The sequence below is a fragment of the Leptosomus discolor genome, chromosome 5 (genome assembly GCF_034619465.1).
Source record: "Leptosomus discolor isolate bLepDis1 chromosome 5, bLepDis1.hap2, whole genome shotgun sequence".
Taxonomy (NCBI): Eukaryota; Metazoa; Chordata; class Aves; order Leptosomiformes; family Leptosomidae; genus Leptosomus; species Leptosomus discolor.
This window is the reverse complement of record NC_141395.1, coordinates 21310424-21333247: the sequence shown is the minus strand read 5'-3', so window position 1 is coordinate 21333247 and position 22824 is coordinate 21310424. Positions and strand designations below refer to the sequence as shown.

Here is a 22824-nt window from a genome sequence, read left to right as displayed (position 1 = left end):
CCAATCTAGATCGTAAGAATTATATTGAACCAAAAAATAACTGCATTATCTGTGGTCAAACCAAATTTTATTATAATATGTCATATGTTCCAGAAGTGGTTAGCTTGCATCATACTGATGTTTAAGATGCCAGTGAAAAAGAACTGATAATTCATTTGTTTTTATATTATGAATAGTGGGCACTGAATTAAAATCAGTCCTTAAAAATCTGCTACATTTTCTCCCTTGGACAGTTTACCCTGACAGTTCACAATCTGAAGTTTTTTGCTGTCAGGATTTACTGTCTTCAGCTTGATGAGACTGCTCTAATGAAAGCAGCTACCAACATACATCATCTTCATGTGTATAAGCATACAGTATAACTGGTATTGGTTTAAAATGTAGCAAGAGAAATTATAGTAGTAAAATAATAGTAGAAAACAAAATAAATAGAATATGTATCAGAAAATATACTTAGTTAACCTTGAGTGGTAACATGGTACTATATTTAGACCAGAAATTCTGAAATTCAGTGAAAGATTACATAATACGTCTTGCAATCGCTAGGTAGGAAGTGGATGATTTATGCACATTTCAACAGCATTGACTGCTATATGTGGATGTTTGTGTGTATATTTCTGGTGACAAATATTGTTCTTATTACTTGCACACAGTGTTGCATGCTTAAAGTTAGAGTTCTAAAAATGTAAACATTAGTAAAGTATAACTGTTACCGAATTTAATTTTCAGAAGCTAAATTTTTCCAGCTCATCTGAAGGAAGTACAGTTAATTTAGCTCTCTTTGGAGAAGAAAAAGCTGAAACCGAACCAGAAAAAGCATCAGAGCTACAGGCGTGCTTTACGGAAGGTAAGAAAATAAAATTTGGGGTTTGCAATTACGTTTTGGTTGTTTGCAGCAAGCATTGGCGGTTCAAGGAAGCTATTTGCTACAGCAGTCCTGGATCCTAGTTTGATAAGTCTCATGATATGATTGATTTTGCCTGTTGTAGATAGTTGTACTGAAGTCCATGGACCCATTTGTGTGGTGCAAAGTTAAATATGTGTGTATGTGATAATTCATAATATTTTAAAATAAACACTAGGCACAATTCTATAAACTGATTCTTAGCAGTCAGTATTGCTGTTGATTTAAATTACATTCTCAGCAGTGAAATCCAGAAGACCAAACCCTACAGGTTCACCCCACTGAGAAATTTAAACCAGAATCATGTGATTACCCATGGTTCCTTCATAGTGCTAGAAAGCAATCTAGTAGATGATTCAGATCTTGGAAAGTTTGACTCAAACAATAGAGTTATTATCATGACATTACACCATTAATGGAGGGAGGGGGTGCATAAATATAACATGGGGTGCAACAGGTGAACGAGGTCCTATGTTTTTGCTAAGTTAAGAAGTCTTAACACGTACTTCATGTCCTTAGAAGTTTTGGTTTATTTTAGTTCTGTACAGCTATACAGGGGACTACTGGAATTTACTGTATAGGAGTGTGTTTCCCTTTTTTATGATATTACAGATTTTACTTTTGTCGTGATTAAAATCATTCAAAACAAAATATGTTCCTGGATTAACTCTCCTATCCTGTCTATGCTTTTTGATTTACTGTTGTGAAGACACCTTTGATTTAGGCTAGGACTCTTGTCCTTTGAAATTTTATTTCACTTATCTTTAAAAAAAAAAAAAAACAAAATTGTTTTGGAATGTGGGGCTATATTGAATATCAAGCTCGATTAAAAAAAAGTACACTTCTCAAATAATTTCACATTGTATTACAATTATTCTTTATATTATGTGATGTCTGTTGATCCTTGGGCATAAGATTAATTTTTCCATATTGTAGGTGTTTTGAGTAGGTAAATCATGCTTTTCACAGTGGTAGCTGTTTATCTGAGCTGATGAAATATAGTGTAACTTACTTGTAACATATAAACTCAATGACACACACAGGAAGTCTAGAATACTGCCTTTAGGACCCATTAAACTAGTTTAAACTTGGTTATGTTTCTATGTGATTAATCATTTTTATAGCAATAAGGAGACTACTATTAGCCAGGCAGATACTGAGGTTTATTGAAAACTGTGCCTTGAGGCCCCCTTGTAAGAAAGGGAGCTCTCCAAGGTGAGGCAGAGTTCTGTGGATGGTTGCCGCAAATCTGTACCACATGGAGAAGCTCTCGCAATCTCCAGTTAACTCAGTTGTTTATGTCATGAAAGAGGTATCCTTAGTCAGCCCTTGAAACAGAGGTCATTCCTCAGTATAATAAAATAATGGGTGTTTACATCTGTGTGATTTATTTGAACGTTAGCTGAGAGACAAAAGTACTTTTAAAAGAAGCTGCTGTACTCTTGAACTAGTTCATGTGAAAGTTGCTATGTATTTATGCTCTTTGTTTCTGCTCCCTGATAATTCTCATTTATTCTTTGATAACCTTTGTATAAATGAAAAAAAATTTTTTAAAATGTGTTTATGAATTAAAATTGGGTCGATTAGATGGCACTTCTTTTATTCTAAGCTTAGTGTAACATCAAGATAGTAGAAAAATTATGCACATGCAAATTTTCCTACATCCAAAGTACCAAATTGAGAAGGTGAGGATGCTTTAAGTAGCATGCTGTAGTTTGAAGCATAAATTGAAGTAATTTGAACCTCATGAAAGAGGAGATAGTTAAGAGTGGTTTTGTTTTGTCATTATTTGTATTATTAGGTTGTATACGGAAGTTTAAATGCTGTCAAGGCAGCGTTGAAAGCACAAAAGGAAGAATCTGGTGGAACCTTCGAAAAACCTGCTACAAGATAGTAGAACACAACTGGTTTGAAACATTCATTGTCTTCATGATTCTTCTCAGCAGTGGTGCTCTGGTAAGTAGAGCTTGCACCCATAGCAACAGTGCCTATGAAAAATGTTTTATCAAAGATAGTGTTACAACACATCTTTGTTCATTAAGAAAAAAATACAAAGTTGGCTTGAAAGAGAGCTTGGAACTAAATTCCCAGAATATTTTGGGTAGTGCATATAAAATAAGTCATTAAAATTTTGCTGTCTAATAACATTCTGCAGATGAATTTTTGATTAATATAAGGTGATAGGTGTGTGTGAGGGTGCTTATGAAAAGTATTACACTAAAAATCTTGTTTAAGATATTACAGAAATGATACAAAATGAATCGTATGCAATAACTGGAACAATTATTCTACTTTAAATTAAAATTGTCCCCAAAAGCAATACAGATACTGAATTAATCATGTTCTCAGTTAATTTTTTGCTTTAGTTTTAGTTACAGTATTTCTAGACTGTTACATATGACTCCTTGAATTCCTTTGTACTATTCTTAGTGACATTTAGTCCTTCATAGAGCTACTAAGTATCGAGTTCTTTCTGGTTGTTGATTGTCATAGGATTTGGTATATACTGTCGTTATTCTCTGCTCTGGCACCTGGAGCACCATGTCCCTTTCTTCTTGTATGATCTTGGTGTTCGCAGGGCAGTTTCTCTCACTTTTTTTTTTTTTTCTTCAGTTCTCATACTGCCATGCGGTGTTTTGCTCTTTCTTAAGTATGCTTTCCCAGAGGCAACACCCGCTTCACTGATGGGCTCAGTTGCTTCCTGTGGCAAGTCCATTGTGGAGCTGGCATAGGGCAGCTCCTGGCCTCTTCTCACAGTGGCTGCCCCTGCAGCCTTCTGCTGCGAAAACCTTGCCACCAACACCCAATATTGGAATTCAGCAAAGATCAGCAGCAACATAATATTTGGTCACTCTAGCTCATTATTCTCTTTTGTTAGTTTAAGTTGTTATAGTCAGGAGACTACCTTCTGCCTGAGCCCAACTGGGCTTTGCAGGGTCACAAATTGTAACTCTGTGTTGACTGTTACTAGCGTTTCTAAAAACCTTTTAGGCAACTTCAGTCATTATATTGTAATTCCATTATCAGGCAATGATAAAATCTAAAACTCAGAAAGAATGCAATTGTAGTCTCTGCTTATGCTGACTTTTCAAGGTAAAACATCTAAAGTTGAAAGTGATCTTGCTTTGCCATTTTTAATTCAGTTGTTTTGGCTTAATTTGTAGTTTGTAAAGACCTATGACTATGTGACTTATATGTAACTCGTTCTTCACAGGCTTTTGAAGATGTTAATATTGAACAGCGCAAGACTATAAAAACCATACTGGAATATGCTGATAAAATCTTCACTTATATCTTTATTCTGGAAATGGTACTAAAATGGGTGGCCTATGGTTTTCAAACTTATTTCACTAATGCTTGGTGCTGGCTGGATTTCCTGATTGTTGATGTAGGTACTATACTTTCCAAGTAGCCTACTTCTGTTGTTTAAGCAGGTTCTTTTATGTAACTCTAATCTGATACATAAATATACAGGGAAGTAGATAAATTTGGTTTAAAGGAACAGAAAATTACGTACCAGTGAATCAGATTCTATTGTAATTATTCAGTGGGTAACTAAATCTGCCTTTATGTTTATGCTTTCATTGACTCCGTGTGTTGTGTCTGTGTTTTACTGCGCTGGGTCCCAACCAGTGAGTGAGGACTATTAGCTGATTGGACTTCAGTTTTCTGGATTTGGTGACAGAGAACAAGGAGGAAGCAGGCACGGAAAGGAGAAGGGAAATTTAAGTGACCACATGTGGTTGGGGTAGGACAGTTGATCCTGGGCTTAATAAGTCACTGGCAAAGAACTGCAGGGGAGAATGGTATCAAGAAATGAAGAAGACAGCAAAAGAAGAGGGGTGGGGGTGAGGAGGCAGCAACTGGAGTAAGGAGCAGGATTGAGGAAAATGAAAAGTGGTGGCCTATGGATGAATATAAAACGGAAGGAATCATTCAGTCGCAATCCTCATTTTGATTGTTACAGTGCTCACTGTTGTGCTAGGCTGCAAGGCTGATTTCAGTGCAACTCTTCCACTTTTCAGTGACACATGACTTTCTAAAGATTCTTTTCTGGAAGCTGAAATTATTTTGCTTTTGTTTGGCTATGTCTCTGATCAGAGGGGATACCTCTTTTGCCTCTCTGAGTTCTTGTAAAAGAAAAAAAGCCAGGTTTTAGGTGACAGAATTAATGTTTTTCAACAAATATGATAAAAAGTAGTGTTGAAATTGTACTCCAAAGAAATTAATTACATTAGTGACATTGCATGATACGTTCTTATAAAGGAGTTCTTTAGTGGAAATTCAACAAATGGACACAGGAAAACTGTTCATCAGATGGAATCTGGGACAGAAATTTTGTCCCCGATCAATGGAATTAAAACTTACCTAATGCTCTTTTTTAAATGCTTTTTTTTTTTTTTTTTGGAGGGAAAGGCACAAGTGTGTTGTCTGTCTTCCGTATTTAACTGTGCTTCACTTTTTAGCATCAGTTATGGGGCAGGGGTGCAGAATTTCCATTCTGAGTAAATGGGCTAACTCAGTGACATGAGATAACATGTGTTTTCATGGGAAATGCAATTTTCCACTTTCTCCTTTCATGTCCTCTCCATTTCTTCTGTCGTAAACACACAAGATATACAAAGTATAAAGTCAACATGTGTTCCCAGAACAGGTGTATTGATCTCTAAGAAACTTAATAAGCATAAGATGTTTTCCCTTTCCTTAAGATTAAATTCTGCAAAACAAGATGCCCTCAACAAGGTAAAGGAAAAAGAATTGAGACTCTTTGAGTGATGCTGAATATTTTAATATTTTTAATATTTTCTTTCTTTATGGATGCCGTAGACTTCTGATATTTGTTTTTAGTTGTAAATCAAATGTTGAATGAAAAAGTATATCCATTTCGTAATTAAATGGGAAATCAACAGCAATCATCCAGATGGATTTTGTCACCTTTGCATAAAATTGCTGATACCATGCTTTAGTCTCCTTTCCTCTTAGAATTCCAAGACAGTATGTTTCCAGAACCTTGTGATACTTAAATTTGTGTGTCTCCTTGTCCATTAGAGTTGTCATTTGTGAAAATGAAAGAAAATAAATAAATAAATGTGTTACCATTTAAGAAATATTCAGAATTAGTGTCTTTGTACAAGCCTGTATTGTGAAAGGTTGATCTGGAATTGTGTTTAAGATAAATTTGTAAAGCATACCATGTCTCCAAATGGATTGCTATGGGCTATTCATTTTTTTGAGTGATTTCAGTGCTTTCTGGTATCTATGTTCATCCCTTGCTTAGAATGCCTATGTCTTACAATCTTATAGTAGCAGATCATAGATAACTTAGGTTGGAAGGCACTTCTAGAGATTTTCTGGTCTAGCTTCTTGCCTATAGCAGATTAGAAATTAGCTCTAACCTCAAGGCTAGATTAGGCTGCTCAGGATGATACCCAGTTTTGAATGGAGATTGTGACACCTTACTTGGCAATCTGTTTCCAGTGTTTGACCACCTGTATTGTAAACCTGCTCCTCCCCTCCACCCCCATCCCCGTCCCCTGAAAGACTCAGTGGTGGTCTGCTTAGTCTTTTCTGACTTTATTGCCAGATTTACTTGTTACTGTTTTCAGCCAGTAGCAAGCAACTGTAACTCTTTCTCTTACTGATGGTGTTTTACCTGTTGGTTTAGGTAATGGGCAGTGTGCTGCCCTCAACTGTTTGAATCTATCTTTGCTTTATCTTCCTATCCTATGTCTTTATCCAGCTAAACATTGAACAAATTTGCCATACCAGTACCAGTCTACTAAACGTTTTACAGTGAGGCAAGATTTTATAGGATCTTTTTAGGCAAACTGTTCTGTACTTGTTAGTCTAAACTCTCTAGCTGTGCCCTATCTGGGAAAGAACTTAGAGCATACAAACAGAAATTCTTACCCATGTTCACAGTGTTTCCAGAAAAGGATAATTAGTGCCAATACAAGTACAGATGCTGGTTTTACTCACCCTTCTGGGTGCAAGTTCAAAGTGTGTAATGATAAGAACAAACGTGGAATTGTGTAGTGTTTGACAGCTTGCTTGAACCACCCTTAGAGGAAGGAAATCTGCATAAGGTTTCCTCCTGTGTATATGCAACAGGAGAGCCATCTGGAGTGAAGGACTCTGTGAGGAGAGAAGTCATTGATTCTCACTAGAAAACAGCAGGACAATCAGCTTTTGAGCTGTTAATCCATCTGTACTGAAGGTTTCAAAAATTCTTGTAGATTAGACCCTCTGTTCCACAAGAGTAATAATGTTAAAAGAGGAAGTAAATCTCAAGGCACGTTAATTTCCAAAACACAAACAGTTTAACAAATCCAAAGTAATATATTTCCACGTAACGCTCCCAATGTGCTTTTCTGCAAATGCCCTATTTGGTAATTACAAGAACAGAAAATTGAAAGGAAGCTGAGGATGGATTCTATCTCACATGTATCATTTTTTACATTTCCCATTCTTTTTGTTACAGTACATCTTTTGAATTTACTGTATTCATGAAAGTATATAATATTATTTTCTAATTTTACATCAGAGAAATATTACAGTTAGTAATTTTATATGTGGAAGAAAGTTCAGAGCTGGTATTAGGAGTTGTCCAAACCATGATCATACATAAGGAAGATGAAGAAATTATTTCTTAAAAAAAAAAAAACACCACAAAAATGCTTGCATGCACATGCACACACTTCCACAGATGATACCAGAAAAATTAAGCTCTAATTGCCATCAGCACCATGTCATGAGATGAACTATACTCCCTCTCCTTTCTCCCCTTCCAAAAAAGAAAGCAGAAAAAAGCAGTATGTTAAATTGTATTGTAGTTTCCAAAGAAAGATAAAATTACAGCATCATTAAGATCATCCTAATCTTGCAGGAAGAGGATTTCTTGCAATGCAAATATGCAAATATAACAACTGCATTATCTAAAAAAATCAGGTTATCTAACAGGAATACTTGAAACAGATTTTCTCTATATCTTCTCTAGAATTACAGAAGTAAGGCATAATGATCTTAAGGTCTTGATGGATTCATATGGATTAAGGCTTTCTATGCTAAATGTTTGTCCAGCATTTGAACTGAAAGAAGGCACAGTCTTCTGAAACTGAGCCTAATAGTTGAGTTTGTATAGGAAATCAGATTGGTGGCATAAACGAAGGTCATTCCACTCAGTGAATGTGTACTTTTTCTGGATCTTCTAGTTTTCTTTTTTCCTTTTTTTAATGACATTTTATTTTCTTGAATTATGTGGCCTAATTATAATTATATCAGTAGCTGAATTATCTAAAGTTTTAGATGGATTATTTTGTAAATACAGGTATATAGTCACCAATGGTAAAGGACTGTAGTGATCACTGACTTATATTTCGTATGTTGCACGGATGTTGAGTTCCCTGAGTTAATTTGGTTTCATCTAGTTTGTGTGAGTTACAAAAAACATTTCATCTTTTATTTCATTTTAAAATATCCAGATTGCACTAGTCTGAAGAGACAACAAGCCACAGATCACAATTAAATTGTTAACTCTGTCATAACTCCGCTCCCCAGGAAAGTGCTGTGTACTGTTCTATGCATTTCTGTGCATTGCTTTTAGGTAATTGTATTGACATTGGTATTTCTTTGTGTCCGTTGTACAGTTAGGAATCATGCATGTCAGCATCCTGTCTGACTGAGTATATACCACTTCCAAGCCTGTAATCATCTGCAGGCAATATGAATTGCTAGTTGTTCGTATATCTGCTACTATGTGAATTGTTCTAAGTGCAAACTAGCAGAAACAAATGCTGCTGGCTCACATTTTATCATGACTATAGTAATACATCTGTAGGAGAGCACTGCTTAGTGTTGTAACATGTCATGTGGAATAGGATTAGGTTTCAATGCATCTCAGGCTTCAGCTGAGTGTATTGGGAAGATGAACTATTCAAATTCTTTTTATCCAAATTGCCCTTCATTTTGCAGAGGTATGACATGCATTCTAACTAGTATGCATTCTAACTAGCACTGTCTGTGATGAAAATTCCAGAGATTAAGGTCTCTTTTTGCTTAAACTGTTCTGAAATTTACACACAAGGTTCTATTAATATTTTTTGTTGTTAAATTTTATTTGTTCTTGCTAGAAGCTTAGGGTCCTTATGAATTTTTTTTCTAATATCCCGATCAACATTTTTCTTCCTTGAGGCATTGCATTTGTATTGTGAGGCTATTTATAATGAAAAAAAAAATATTTTGTTTTCTTTTGTCTCCTCTAGGTCTCCTTGGTTAGTTTAGTAGCTCATGCCCTTGGTTTCTCAGAACTCAGTGCAATCAAATCCCTCCGAACATTAAGAGCTTTGAGACCTCTAAGAGCTTTGTCACGCTTTGAAGGCATGAGGGTAAGGAAAAAAGAAATAGTGTGTAAATCAAATCCATAAATATGTGCCTAATTATAAAATCATGGAGGAACACTGAACTGCATGTCTGTTTTCAAGGCCAGCAGTAGCACGTTTGCTTGTATTACATGTGTTATTCCTTTTCCATTTGCATTACTTCAGAGTATTTTAGTGGTTTACATTGAATCTTTTGCTATATTTGGAAAAAAGTAATCTTTTTACTGCTCTACATATATATTTAAAAATCTTTTTTCTTTGTTTATTTACTAGGTGGTTGTGAATGCTCTTACTGGAGCGATCCCATCCATTATGAATGTACTTCTGGTTTGTCTCACATTCTGGCTAATTTTCAGCATCATGGGAGTAAATTTGTTTGCTGGCAAGTTCTATCACTGTGTTAACACCACAACTGGTGAGCCATTCTCACCAAAGAAAGTCAGTAATGCAACTGAGTGTAAAAATCTTATGATTGCTGGTGAGGCTGCTCGGTGGAAAAACGTGAAAGTAAACTTCGATAATGTTGGAGCTGGTTATCTTTCTCTGCTTCAAGTAGTAAGTGTATAAATTTTGATAAATTAATTTTTGAGCTTTAAGTTTTGTAGCAGTAACATTTAATTCTGTAGTTTTCAGTGTTATTTTACAATTAATGAACAGATATGGGATTTGATTTTATAATTGTCCTGTGAAGCTAATTAATATTGCTTATGGTAAAAATCTGATATATTCTATGTCCATTTTGGAAAAGGAGGAATATCTAATATCTACTAGGTGGATATAAAGTTTGTTGGCACCCAACCACTAGTACCTTTTCAAGTTCTACAGAAGTAGAACAGTATTTATAATAAAAACAAAATGCAGCTTTTATTTGCTTGATCTATTAGGCATGTTGACTTAGATTTTTACCATGGTAGACAAATAGATACATTCTAGGGCTCATCTGATCTTCAGAGAAGAAGAGCACCAACTATTGATTTAGAAAAAGGTTTTTAATTGACTTTTTTCTTTCTCTTCTTTCCCTTTTTGTTATTCTTATTAGTCCCACTCCAGTCATTGTCTATTATTGTCAAATGTGGTTTTTGGAGATAGTTTTTAGCTTGTTTGTAAACCCTAGAGCAGTTGCAGAATTCACTAGTGCTAGATATGTAGGCATAAGCTTTTTATAAAGGCAGCATCTGTAAACTGGAGCTAATAGGACATATATATATATTCCTAATCGGGTTCACTTGACAAACTGCTTCTGGGAAAATATTTGTGCTCATGATCACTTGGTAATTATTCTGTCTTTAAAAATCTCCAACTGATAATATTTAGTAGTTAGTATTCTGCTAGCAGGCTACCATCTGATTGCTCCAGGGAGTAATAGTAACTATTGCTAAATAGCACTAGGCAATTGCATAAATTACCAGCATAGAGGACAGCAGTGCTTTTAGCTTTTTTAACATATCTTGAATAGAATGGTTCAGCTCTGTAATGTTTCCAGTAAACATACCATTCATACCTTGTTTTTGCTTAATATCATAGCTCACAGGAGTGGGTTTGATAGAAGGCTCACTAGATGATAAGGCATTGGCTGGATGGCTGTGTCCAAAGACTTAACAGTCAGCAGTTTAATGTCCAAGTGGGAACCAGTAACAAGTGGTGTCTCTCAAGGGTCTGCACTGGGACCAATACTGTTTAATAGCTTCATCAATGACACAGATAGTGGGATCAAGCGCACCCTCAGCAGTTCACAGATGACGCCAAGCTGAGCGGTGCAGATGATATGCTTAGAGGGATGGGATGCCATCCTGAGGGACCTTGGCAGACTTGGAGTGGGCCTCTAGGAACCTCATGATGTTTAACAAGGTCACATGCAAGGTCCTGCACCTGGGACAGGGCCATCCCCAGTATCAGTACAGACTGGAGGATGAATGGATTGAGAGCCCTGCAAGGAAGGACTTGGGGGTACTGATGAATGAAAACTTGGACATGAGCCATCAATGTGTGCTTACAGCCCAGAAAGCCAGTCATATCCTTTTAATGATAAGGTGGTGAGACACTGGAACAGGTTGCCCGGAGAAGTTGTAAATGCCCCATCATTGGAAGTGTGTGATGTACTGGAAGATGTCCTTCCCCATGGCAGAGGGGCTGGACTAGATAATCTCTAAAGGTCCTTTCCAAGACAAACCATTCTATGATTCTATTATTTTCTCAAGATTGGGACTATGTAACTTCTGGAGTTTCTTCTAGGGCTATTTGCATATTCTGTCTGAAAATGCCAACCCATGGTGGCTGATTTTTGGAGTCCTTCTCCATTTTTTTAGTAGTCAGAAAGTTAGAAATGAGAGCCTTGTTATAAATTGCAATCTTTCTGTTACGCTCAGATATTGAGTTTATATGATTTGTGTGAAGATTAGAATTTATTCCATATTTAAGTACTAGGGAGAAGTATTCCACAGTAAATTAATTCCTGTGAATATTTCATTCGCGTCTTACCAGACTTTTAACATTCCACTTTATTTTTGTGCATGCAAATACTTTGCAGAACACAGTGTTTTATTTAGAATGTATACAAAATTGGAGCTTTGATAGAAAATGTTATCAAACTTTGTTTTTAGGCAACATTTAAAGGATGGATGGCGATCATGTATGCTGCGGTTGATTCTAGAGATGTGAGTGCACTATAAAATAGTGGAAACAAATATAAGATTGATATAATGCTTCTTTAACAGCAGTTAAAATAAAGTAAAATATAAAGAATAAAAATGTAAAACCTTGAAAATTTTTCTATGTAAATCTATGCACTATAAAGTAGTTAAGGGCATATACTTTTAATAGGTAAAAAAAATTGTAGCAGTAGATCTACATAAAGTATTACTAATTTAATAAGTCATCTGTAAATAACAAAACTAATGAAATCTGATCACCTATTAATTTATGTCCCTGAAGTCATACAGATTAGGAAACAATCTTTTCCCGTGTCTCCAAAAATAAAATGGCTGAGTTTTTCCTGTTCTTCTCTTAATGCTAGTATTTGTTTGCATGTCTTCTCTACCCGGCTCCTAATTTGCCTGAAGTCCATAAGAACTGAATTGCTTTTGAGATTCACACACTTCTGTCCAATTTAGTAGGAATTATATGAAACATCAAATGTCATTAGAGAGGAACTGGCAGACAGAAGGGGGAGGAATAGAAGGTCTGTCTGTGCAGTTACAGACACTGGTACTAAATAGATTTTCTCAAATATAAGGCAAGTGTAGGGTATGCTCCAAAACTGCTGTTTTCCCCTGCTTGTCAAGTAGTTGCTGTACAGCTGCATGCAACTTCCCTCCCTGCTCAGCATTCTGTAATTTGTCTTAACTGTTATTTGTGATGTATTGCTGGTTTTCTGTGTTACATAGACAGAGAAACAGCCCAAGTATGAGGACAACCTGTACATGTATATTTACTTTGTTGCCTTTATCATCTTTGGATCGTTTTTCACCCTAAACTTATTCATTGGTGTCATCATAGATAACTTCAACCAACAAAAAAAGAAGATAAGTATCACATGTTTCATTTTCACAAGACTTCATTGTTATTGAGCATTCAGCAAATGTATGCAAGGATAAATTTGAGTGTCTGAAATTTATCATAGTAATAGAAAGAATGAGACAGAAGTCAGCTATTAAGATTTCCTTTTATGAAAAAATAGTCTTTTCTTTTTAAGACGTTTGAAGTAATTTAAACTTACACTGAGTGTCTGAGAGTTCTCCACCTCCCTGTACAGCCCAGTGATATGCTGTACATCAGAGAATTATGTATTGGGTTTTGCTTACCCTTACAGTGCTGTGACAAAGCTATGTGAAAAGGCAGGTGACCTAATTCAAGCAAGTAGGTGACAGGGAAGAAGAGAATATACAAAACTACAAATACAAAAATCGATAAATAGATAAAGTGTCGCAATACTTTGAAGGCCTTCTTAGATACAAAGAGACTAATACAGATAAGCTCAGTGCTAGAGCTACTGCTCTGTATTGTAAGATTAGAGGGGCTTGGGAAATTGTGTAATGAGTTAGTATTGAATTTGCAAAAGAAAGAAAAATGTTGACTTCTGAAAATAGATAGTTTTTCTTTCCAGCTGAATTTTTTTCTATTATTCAAATGAACATGGGATTGTGTCAAGAACTCCAGGAGTGTTTAAATAGATTAAAATGCGGAGTATGATGACAAATTAGATGCTACTTGCTATTTAAACTATAAATGCTGTCTACAATAGTCTTATTTTTCTATACACATTTGGAGCAGAATCATACTGGAATATTGATTGATTTTTTTTTAAGTGAGCTAAGTGATAGCAAGACAGTACATAATTTCTTCATTTGTGATTCTAGATGGTTTGTCAAGTTTGATGCATTGTGCTGAAAAAAAGATATTGCTAGACTTACTGCAGTGGAAACTTCCAGTAAATCTTTCCACTTGAGACTGGAGTATGCAGCTTCGTATGTTGCTTCTTCAGATCCTTTGAGCCTCTTGTCTGCAGAGCCACATAATAGAAAGGATGAGTTTGTCATTCCAAACCTGATGACTTCTTCATCCTCCAAGATGTTTGCACCTCCCTTGAAGTAAACATCAGGGGCTTCCAGTATTTAAGAGGAAGGTGGTTCAGTTTCTTATCCTTGGAGAGGAAGAGTAAGGTTATATACATGCTATTGGCATTTTTGGCAGTCTGTGTGTAACAAGGTGACCTGACTCAGTAATGAGGTGATTATAAATTCTATTAAGTTCAGTTGGCAGACACTGTCTACTGTAGTCATTATGACTCAAGGCAGAGAAGAGTTCCTGCTAAAAAGCTTTTTCTGGCGGTGTGATATACACCCCTTGTACATTTGTAGCTGTTGTACTGTCACCAAGAAAGTCAAATACTACAGATATCACAAAGGACAATAATTAGGCTGACAAAAATTCTATCTGCGAGCTATTCTTCAGTTTCATGTAGCAAATTAACGAACATTAGTCATCCGTCTTTTGAATTTATAGTTGCAGTCATGCTCATAGAAATGAGCAGGTCATGCAGTGACTACCCAGTAGTATTTTACTTGTCTTTGTTATGCCTTCACATCACTGACATCTCTCCATTTTGGGCAATGTTGTTGGGATATGAATAGGAAAGACCTCATGTTGCAATACACTGTCCCTGTGTAGTCAAACTGTGTGCATTTCTTTGGTCCCTGTGAGCATCCTACTTTCATTACATTAGTTTCCCTGGGGAAAAAGATGTTCCTCTAGCTGTCAAATTCCTAACCATTGCAGTCCTCAAAGGCGTATAAGGTGTGTCTTTGAGACTGCTATTCTCTCTGTGGACAGCACGCAGAGACAATGATGACTTGTTCACTGATGATAGCCATTACATCGATGAGGCAGAAAATCTCCAGTTAAATGCCAGTTCCTTTATAACTTGTTTGTTTGTTTGTTTGTTTGTTTGTTTTTAAATTTCCCACTGGGTAAAATCTCCTGACAGAGTCACATCACATTTCCACCATAATCAACAAATTAATTTCTTGTTTTTCTTCCAAACCCCTTAATCTCTAAGAAATGAGTTTTACTTGGACGTTTGGCTTATGAGCAGAACATGCTAAGCAGAATCTCTTTGAACTTCTAAATCGTCATGTCTATATGTAGCCACAGCTGAAAGGTTCAAACACACCTTCATCCAAATTCATCATAAGATTGACACTTCATTTGACACAGTCACAGAACCACCTGTGACTCTGAAATTTGTTTCCAAATGCCACAGCTTTGGCATCATGCATACCTGGAATGTACTTACAAAAAAAAAAAAAAGCTTGAAAGAAAAGGATAAGTTACTTGTGAAGATACATTGTATTTCTGACAAGTATTTCCATATGTGTATCACACATACCAGTCTAGATACCCTTCTACTCAGACTGCTGTCCTCTTATGCTATGAATTAATGGATTTAAATCCTTGGCTGTAATCAGTTCTATTTTTATTATTTTACCTTGGAGGTCAAGACATTTTCATGACAGAAGAACAAAAAAAATACTACAATGCAATGAAGAAGCTAGGATCCAAGAAACCACAAAAACCTATACCTAGACCAGCGGTAAGAATGTGTGATATTCTTATGTCATCTACATTTGGGAAGAAATTGCAGCGGTACATTAACTGTGAAAAAATTTCTCCCTTACCTCTAAAATGGATTAGGCCTAATTAAAGTTAGCCCTTCATTCTGAAACATGAACTGAAACATGTACAATACTTCTGTTCTGCAGGAAAAATATCTCATATGTGTTATGCCTGAGGAAGTAAAGGTTCAAAGAATCTGAAGAAATAGAAGCCTGTTGGGTTTTGAGAGGAAAACAGAGCTGGCAAATAAAGAAGTTACTGGACAGTGCTTTTTTTTTAGATTTTTCAGCCTTTTGCTTGGTTATATATTTTGGGAGAGGAAGAAGGAAGTGGGAGGGTGGAAAAAGATGTTCATTATGTACAAGATATCACCTTTTCTTTTTTTCCCCTCAGAACAAATTGCAAGGTCTGGTGTTTGATATTGTAACAAAGCAAGCATTTGACATCGTCATTATGGTTCTCATCTGTCTGAACATGGTCACCATGATGATAGAAACAGATGACCAGAGTGAACTGATGCGAAATATTTTATACTGGATTAACTTGGTCTTTGTTGTTCTTTTCACTGGAGAATGTGTCTTCAAACTGTTCTCACTCCGTTATTATTACTTCACCATTGGTTGGAATATTTTCGATTTTGTAGTTGTTATTCTTTCAATAGTAGGTAAGAAATTCTTATATTAAAATGAAATATAGTAAGGCATGTATTAGATGCTTTATCTCTGTCAAGTTTTGCAGATTATAGGAAATACTTAATTTTGTTTTCTCCTGATTATTTAGGAAATAATAATAGAGTAGTAACTTTCTTAATAATTCTATATCAATTTTAATACTCTTTTTTTTTTTTTTTTCCTAAGAGTGCTGGGAAAAAAGCTAAAATTACCCATAGCAGATAAAATTTATCTCCGATTATAATTCCTACTACTTCCATGGGTAGAGTTGTTTGTTACTCATACTTTGTTGTGGAAAATTCAATCTGTGATAAAAGGTTACCTTTTTAATTTTATTTTTGTTTCACAGGTATGTTTCTGGCTAAGGTGATTGAAGAGTACTTTGTGTCCCCCACTTTGTTCAGAGTCGTACGACTTGCCAGAATCGGTCGAATCCTGCGTCTCATTAAAGGCGCTAAGGGAATCCGCACTCTGCTTTTTGCTTTGATGATGTCCCTTCCTGCTTTGTTCAACATTGGTCTGCTGCTCTTCCTGGTCATGTTCATCTATGCGATATTTGGCATGTCCAACTTTGCCTATGTTAAGAGGGAAGCTGGTATAGATGACATGTTCAACTTTGAAACGTTTGGCAACAGCATGATCTGCCTGTTTCAAATTACCACATCGGCTGGCTGGGATACTTTGCTAGACCCAATTCTTAACAGTGGGGAGCCAGACTGTGACCCTAACAAAGCTCATCCAGGGAGCTCCGTGAAAGGCGACTGCGGCAACCCTTCCGTTGGGATTTTCTTCTTTGTCAGCTACATTATCATATCATTTCTGGTGGTGGTGAACATGTACATTGCTGTGATTTTGGAGAACTTTGGTGTTGCCACTGAAGAAAGCGCTGAACCCTTGAGTGAGGATGACTTTGAGATGTTCTATGAAGTTTGGGAAAAATATGATCCCGATGCAACACAATTCATAGAATATAGCAAGTTGTCTGATTTTGCAGCTTCTCTGGATCCTCCTCTTAATATACCCAAACCAAACACAATTCAACTTATTGCAATGGATCTGCCCATGGTAAGCGGTGACAGAATTCACTGCCTTGACATCTTGTTTGCTTTCACAAAGCGTGTTTTGGGGGAAAGTGATGAGATGGATGCCCTCAGAATACAGATGGAAGATCGGTTCATGGCAGCCAATCCTTCCAAAGTCTCCTATGAACCGATTACAACTACGTTAAAACGAAAGCAAGAGGAAGTGTCTGCCACTGTCATTCAGCGTGCTTATAGACGTTATCTTTTAAGACAGTCAGTAAAGAAACTTTCATTTATGTATCGGAAAGATGGGGTTGATCTGCTTATCAAAGAAGATATGATTATTGGTCAGCTAAGTGAAAACTCACCTCCAGAGAAAATGGATATTTCTGCATCCACCACATCTCCACCTTCTTATGATAGCGTAACAAAACCAGAAAAATATGAAGATGACAAATCAGAAAAAGAAGACAAGGAGAAAGACAGAAAAGGAAATAAAAAGTAAAAGATAAAGAGGTTGTCCATGATGAATATTCACAAGCCTGGGAATATGACATTTTTATCAATAGCACTCTTATTAGAGGACTATGCCAAAATTACAAGTTTTTACGTATTTACCCACTGCTACAGTCAGTGTCTGTACCAAGACAATGACCTTCACTAGCAAACACTCAGCCTGTAACAGGGAAACAACCTTGCAGAAGAATAGTTTTTACTATCAGCTGGCCCTAATGGAGAGGAGACATGAAATTCCTACTTGGACAGTAGGAACCCTTAATGGAGTGCAAAATTACCAGTCCTGTATTTTTGTGGAATAAGTGTATCTACTCTACATTTCTTCTCCTATTTATGTTCTATATGTGTCAATTTTTTGTGATCTCATTTGCTTTAATTTGTGTACTGTTATTTGTAATTCTGCTGTGCTGAGAAAAAAGCCTAAATACTCTTGCAGAGGAACACAAATGTCAGGAATACATAATTATACCATCATAATGTGAATGTAGTTCTCTTCAAGCCACTTGTAAAAGCAGAAAACCAAAATTCCAGATTATAGACTCTCAGGATCTAGATCAAATCAACAGCAAATGATAAAAAAGAACAGATTATAGATACAGAATTTATCAGAAAAAAAACAAGGGAAAAATTTTCACAGAAAAGAGGTTGGTAGTTTAATCTCTTGGTTTTAATATACTTATGTTTAATACTTTTTAGTAATTCTTAATTTATTATAGAGTCCATTTCAGATACAGTGATTTAAATTTCCTGCACTTTGGTCACAACCATCCAATGCAGCGCTACAGGCTTGGGGAGGAGTGGCTGGGAAGCTGACAGGCAGAAAAGGACCTGGGGGTGCTGGTTGACAACCAGCTGAACATGAGACATCAGCGTGCCCAGGTGGCCAAGGAGGCCAACAGCATCCCGGCCTGTATCAGAAATAGCATGGCCAGCAGGAGTAGGGAGGTGATTGTGCCCCTGTACTCGGCACTGGTGAGGCTGCACCTCGAATCCTGTGTGCAGTTTTGGGCCCCTCACTACAAGAAGGACATTGAGGTGCTGGAGCCTGTCCAGACAAGGGCAACAAAGCTGGTGAAGGGTCTGGAGAACAGGTCTGATGAGGAGCGGCTGAGGGAACTGGGGTTGTTTAGTCTGGAGAAGAGGAGGCTGAGGGGAGACCTTACCACTCTCTACAGCTACCTGGAAGGAGGTTGTAGTGAGGTGGGGGTCAGTCTCTTCTCCCAGGTAACAAGTGATAGGATGAGAGGAAATGGCCTCAAGTTGCACCAGGTGAGGTTTACGTTGGATATTTGGAAAAATTTCTTTACTGAAGGAGCGGTCAAGTGCTGAAACAGGCTGCCCAGGGAAGTGGTGGAGTCACCATCCCTGGAGGTGTTCAAAAACCATGTAGTTATGGCACTTTGGGACATGGTTCAGTGGTCATGGTGGTGTTTGAGTTGACGGTTGGACTTGATGATCTTAGAGGTCGTTTCCAACCTTAGTGATTCTGTGAAATAAATGATGCTACACACAACTCCTCTTTTGAAAAATGTGTAACTATGAAAAAAACATAGTTTCAGAGTCCAAGATGTCTTGTAATTCCTGAGATATTTGAACTGTTCTTTTCACAAAAAAAGCTACAAATGCCAGATTGTGCCTACAGGGAATTACTGAAATTAAAAAAGTGGCAGCCTTTTTTCTTTTTTTTTTTTTTTGTAACTGTAGACCCTGTAATTTCAAGAGTAGCTTCCATACTTCATTCCGAAGTCTGTTTCTACACTTCTTATTTCACACTAATATATCCCACTTACAACAATAATCAAAGCTACGTGTATAAATTGATAAGAAAGTACGTTTTGGGACAAATAGTACATTAATGTATACCTCAGACTTAAATTTCCATACTTTGGAAGGATAGGTCATGCCAGAGACACAAAATACGTACATCAGAGGCGGTTTTGACCCCCCTGTGGCACTTAAGTTAGGCTTTCACTGTATGTAATGATATCTTCCATAGAAAGCTGAGATGACCAAAAGGATGTTCTTAAATTATCTTTGTCCTGCATCGTGGCTTAGATGACTTTTTTAGCATCAAGGCTGACACAATACATGTAAGTAAAATATCCTTTGTTATTTAATCAATTGTTTTATGCAGTGGCACCTGTTTGAACAAAGAGACAATGACTGTATTTATTGCAGCGTATATGTACCCTAGTAAGTGTAGCTTATAACATTTCAGTAGATAATACAATATATTCTGTAATACTCCAAATAATTGGGAAGCTTTAACTGATGCATGCTTGATGCTATTACCCTACAGCTATTAAAGTATAAGATGGGAAGACATGTGAGTGGTAAAAAGAAAAAAACTGTTTGATGAGACCATCATTCCTCATACCAGGAAGCAATAGTTTGCTGCTATTATAGATTTTACTTTGTTTGAGTTTTGTAATCAGCAAATATGCACTAAATAAGCAGACTACACAGGACAAATATAATGCTTAAAATGTGGGACTAGAAAAAAACTTTTGTAATATATATCTATTGATCTATTCTTGTTGTTTTGAAAATAGTTTTATTTTATAACATTTTATACTTACTATAAGAAACCACACGTATCTTCATGGTTTTAGTAATTTTTATTGCTGTCTATCTGTGACACGTTGCTGTTGGGAAACCTAAGGTACAATGTGAATTGGTAACTGCAAGTTTTTGCTAATTATATTAAACATATTTTAATAAGGAAAAATTTTAAAATAAATGGATAGTACGGTTCTTTTTTTCTGATCAGTGGGTAGGTCTTTGTATGTGAAACAAGATAGAAGGGTTTCTTTTAAAATTATAATCCTGTCTGTCAATTTTCAGGGTAATCTTAGTCATATAAACATTGCTTTTCCCCAGCATTAGTCTCACACTGTCTGCTTTTCTTGTTGATTCATACTGCAGTGGAAGTGCTTTAAATATGATTTGTTATTCAAAATCTTTCTTCATGAGAATGAATATAGTGAAGCTGTGCAATGGACAGTGGAATACCTTGCATTTCTTATGAAATAACTAGAATATAGATGGGCTCTTGCTTTTATAGAAACTGTTGGCTCGTAATGTACTGAAGTACTGCATGCAGGAAGTTGTTTTACCAAAAATAACTACATTACTAACATCCCAAAAGAATAAAAATAACCTTTTTATGTACTTGTTTTAGTCTTTGTGGTTTTTATTGCATGAAGTTGATACAGATAACAAATTATGGTTGGTAAAACTAAGGGGGAACCACTTTAGCAGTGAGGCAATGTGGTTTAAACATCTAGATCACATGTTGCTTTGTGACTTAGTTTGATATCACCTTGTCTGTCACCATCTAGATGAAATGAAAAATGCTTATGCTGTCCTGACCGGAGAAGTTTTTCTGGAGTTCAGAAAAGAATCCCATTCCAACTATGTGGGGTTTTGTCAGATTTTTACGAGTTGCCAGGAAGAGCGCCGGTGGTGTCCTCTGGTGGCCAAATCCAACAGAGGATGTCTCCACATCACTTGCTGAGCAGCGGCTCCAGCAGACACTGCTCACCCTGGGGTGGGTGACCTGGTATCTGACACTGAAATAGCCCTGCAGGGGGATAACAGGGTCTCTTTAATCCCATCGGCCCTCAAGAAATCCATGCTTGCCAAGAGAAGGGATAAAGACCTGTTGGAGGTGTTCATGGCTGCACCACAGCTGTCTTGGGGCAACTGATGCCATCACAGAGTCTAACAGGCATGGTCCCTGGCAAGAGATCACAACATCCAGGTGGCAGGATATGAGGCAAGGTGTGTGCCGGTGGACCTGTGCATGGAGAAATTAATGGGTTTTGTTTGTTTTTTTTTTTCTCCCCATTCGCATTTCTATTGTGAAGAGTAGCTGCTGTATACTTGAGCCAGTATAGCTAACAGGAAAAAAACCTCAGCTATGCTGTGCTTTGAGGGACAATGTGAATTTTTTTAGTGACTGTATCTGATTTGAGTTAAAACTTTTTTTTTTTTTTTAATCCAGAATACTTCTTATTTGCTAACAATAATTAAACAAAGTAGTAATGTAAATGCTGTAAAAAATCTTGGTCATACTCTTGAATTGCTGTTTAAAGGACAAAATTGTCAGTGCTGGACAAGTACGTAGTTAACTTAAAAATTCTATGTGGAATAAGCATGAAATGTGTATAACAATTTTTCTACAAATTAGGTAGTGTGCAGAAGTGTATGAGGTCATTTATAAAATCATTTTACCCTATAAAATTTCTATCATTGTTAAAGTTATGTTTATGAAAACCATAATACAACTGAAGTCACTCTCCATTTATGTTGACTCAAATTCTAAACTTTTTGGTCCTTTGCAAAAAGATTAACATATTTGTGGATTTCAAGTGTGTATAAACTTGTATCCATTTATATTTCTTTGAAATTATTTCAGTGTATCTGGAAGTTACCTGCCTTTATGGAAGACGCAGCTGACTTGCAGTCTTCCTCCTTACCCTGCAGGTATAAAACATATTCATGTTTTAATGTTGATATAAGACATATTTCAGCGCAGTCACTCAGTCATACATGAGTATGCAAAGCATTGAGCAATATTCCTAGCACAGGGGAACACTGCGCTCTCTTACTGTTGTAGTTCACAAAGAATGAAAAATTAATGAGAAAGGCTCCCTTAAAATTTTCTCAGAAATGACTTTTCTTTACTCTCTCTTACCTACCCAGGAATGTAAGTGTATTTTATTTTATGAAGGTTCCATCAACCCTTTGAACCACCCCGCCCGCCCCCCCCCCCCCCCCCCCCCAAATCAAAAGAAACCAAACTATATTATGGCATAGAAAGGGAAAAGTTCTGGGTTCTTTTTAAAATCTTGGCCTCGCTCAACTCTATAACAAAATTCTGTTTGACTTGTAAGGACAAGACTTTGCATCCATCATACAAAATTACTTGCATTGTAAGAATATAAAAGGGAAAGATGGCAAGGGGAGGATATTGCTCATTCGTTTTTTTTTTGTAGAGGGGCCTGAAATGTGTTCTGGGTGTTGTTGGTATTACTTTCAAGCAACCATGTATGTGGCTACGTGCCACGAATCCATCAGGCTGGGTAACAGAGCCGCTCTGCAGCCGCCAGCAGCGCGCGGTGGGTAACAAGCGGTGGAGGTTGCCTGCGGCCAGCAGGGGGCGCAAGCCCCGCGGGGGCCGGCCCGGCTCTGGGCCGCCGGGGGGGTGGGAGGGACCG

The 22824-nt window shown here is 36.8% G+C and overlaps 1 protein-coding gene across 16 annotated transcripts in view; it reads left to right on the top strand.

The window, feature by feature from the left end:
• The window catches only part of LOC104343899 (sodium channel protein type 2 subunit alpha), a 44126-nt gene extending 26535 nt beyond the window's left edge, over positions 1-17591 (top strand). For 9 of the 16 annotated variants that reach the window (XM_086465669.1, XM_086465666.1, XM_086465660.1 and 6 more), the window contains exons 17-26: positions 730-847; positions 2706-2860; positions 4119-4292; positions 9166-9288; positions 9556-9837; positions 11883-11936; positions 12666-12803; positions 15266-15370; positions 15787-16057; positions 16414-17591. In XM_086465669.1, the coding sequence (XP_086321795.1) occupies positions 730-847; positions 2706-2860; positions 4119-4292; positions 9166-9288; positions 9556-9837; positions 11883-11936; positions 12666-12803; positions 15266-15370; positions 15787-16057; positions 16414-17591 (2598 nt within the window). Of the gene's footprint in view, positions 1-729; positions 848-2705; positions 2861-4118; positions 4293-9165; positions 9289-9555; positions 9838-11882; positions 11941-12665; positions 12804-15265; positions 15371-15786; positions 16058-16413 lie in introns of all 16 variants that reach the window. The other 7 variants (XM_086465671.1, XM_086465668.1, XM_086465665.1 and 4 more) reach the window with 1 other exon arrangement.
• The last annotated feature ends 5233 nt before the right edge of the window (positions 17592-22824 follow it).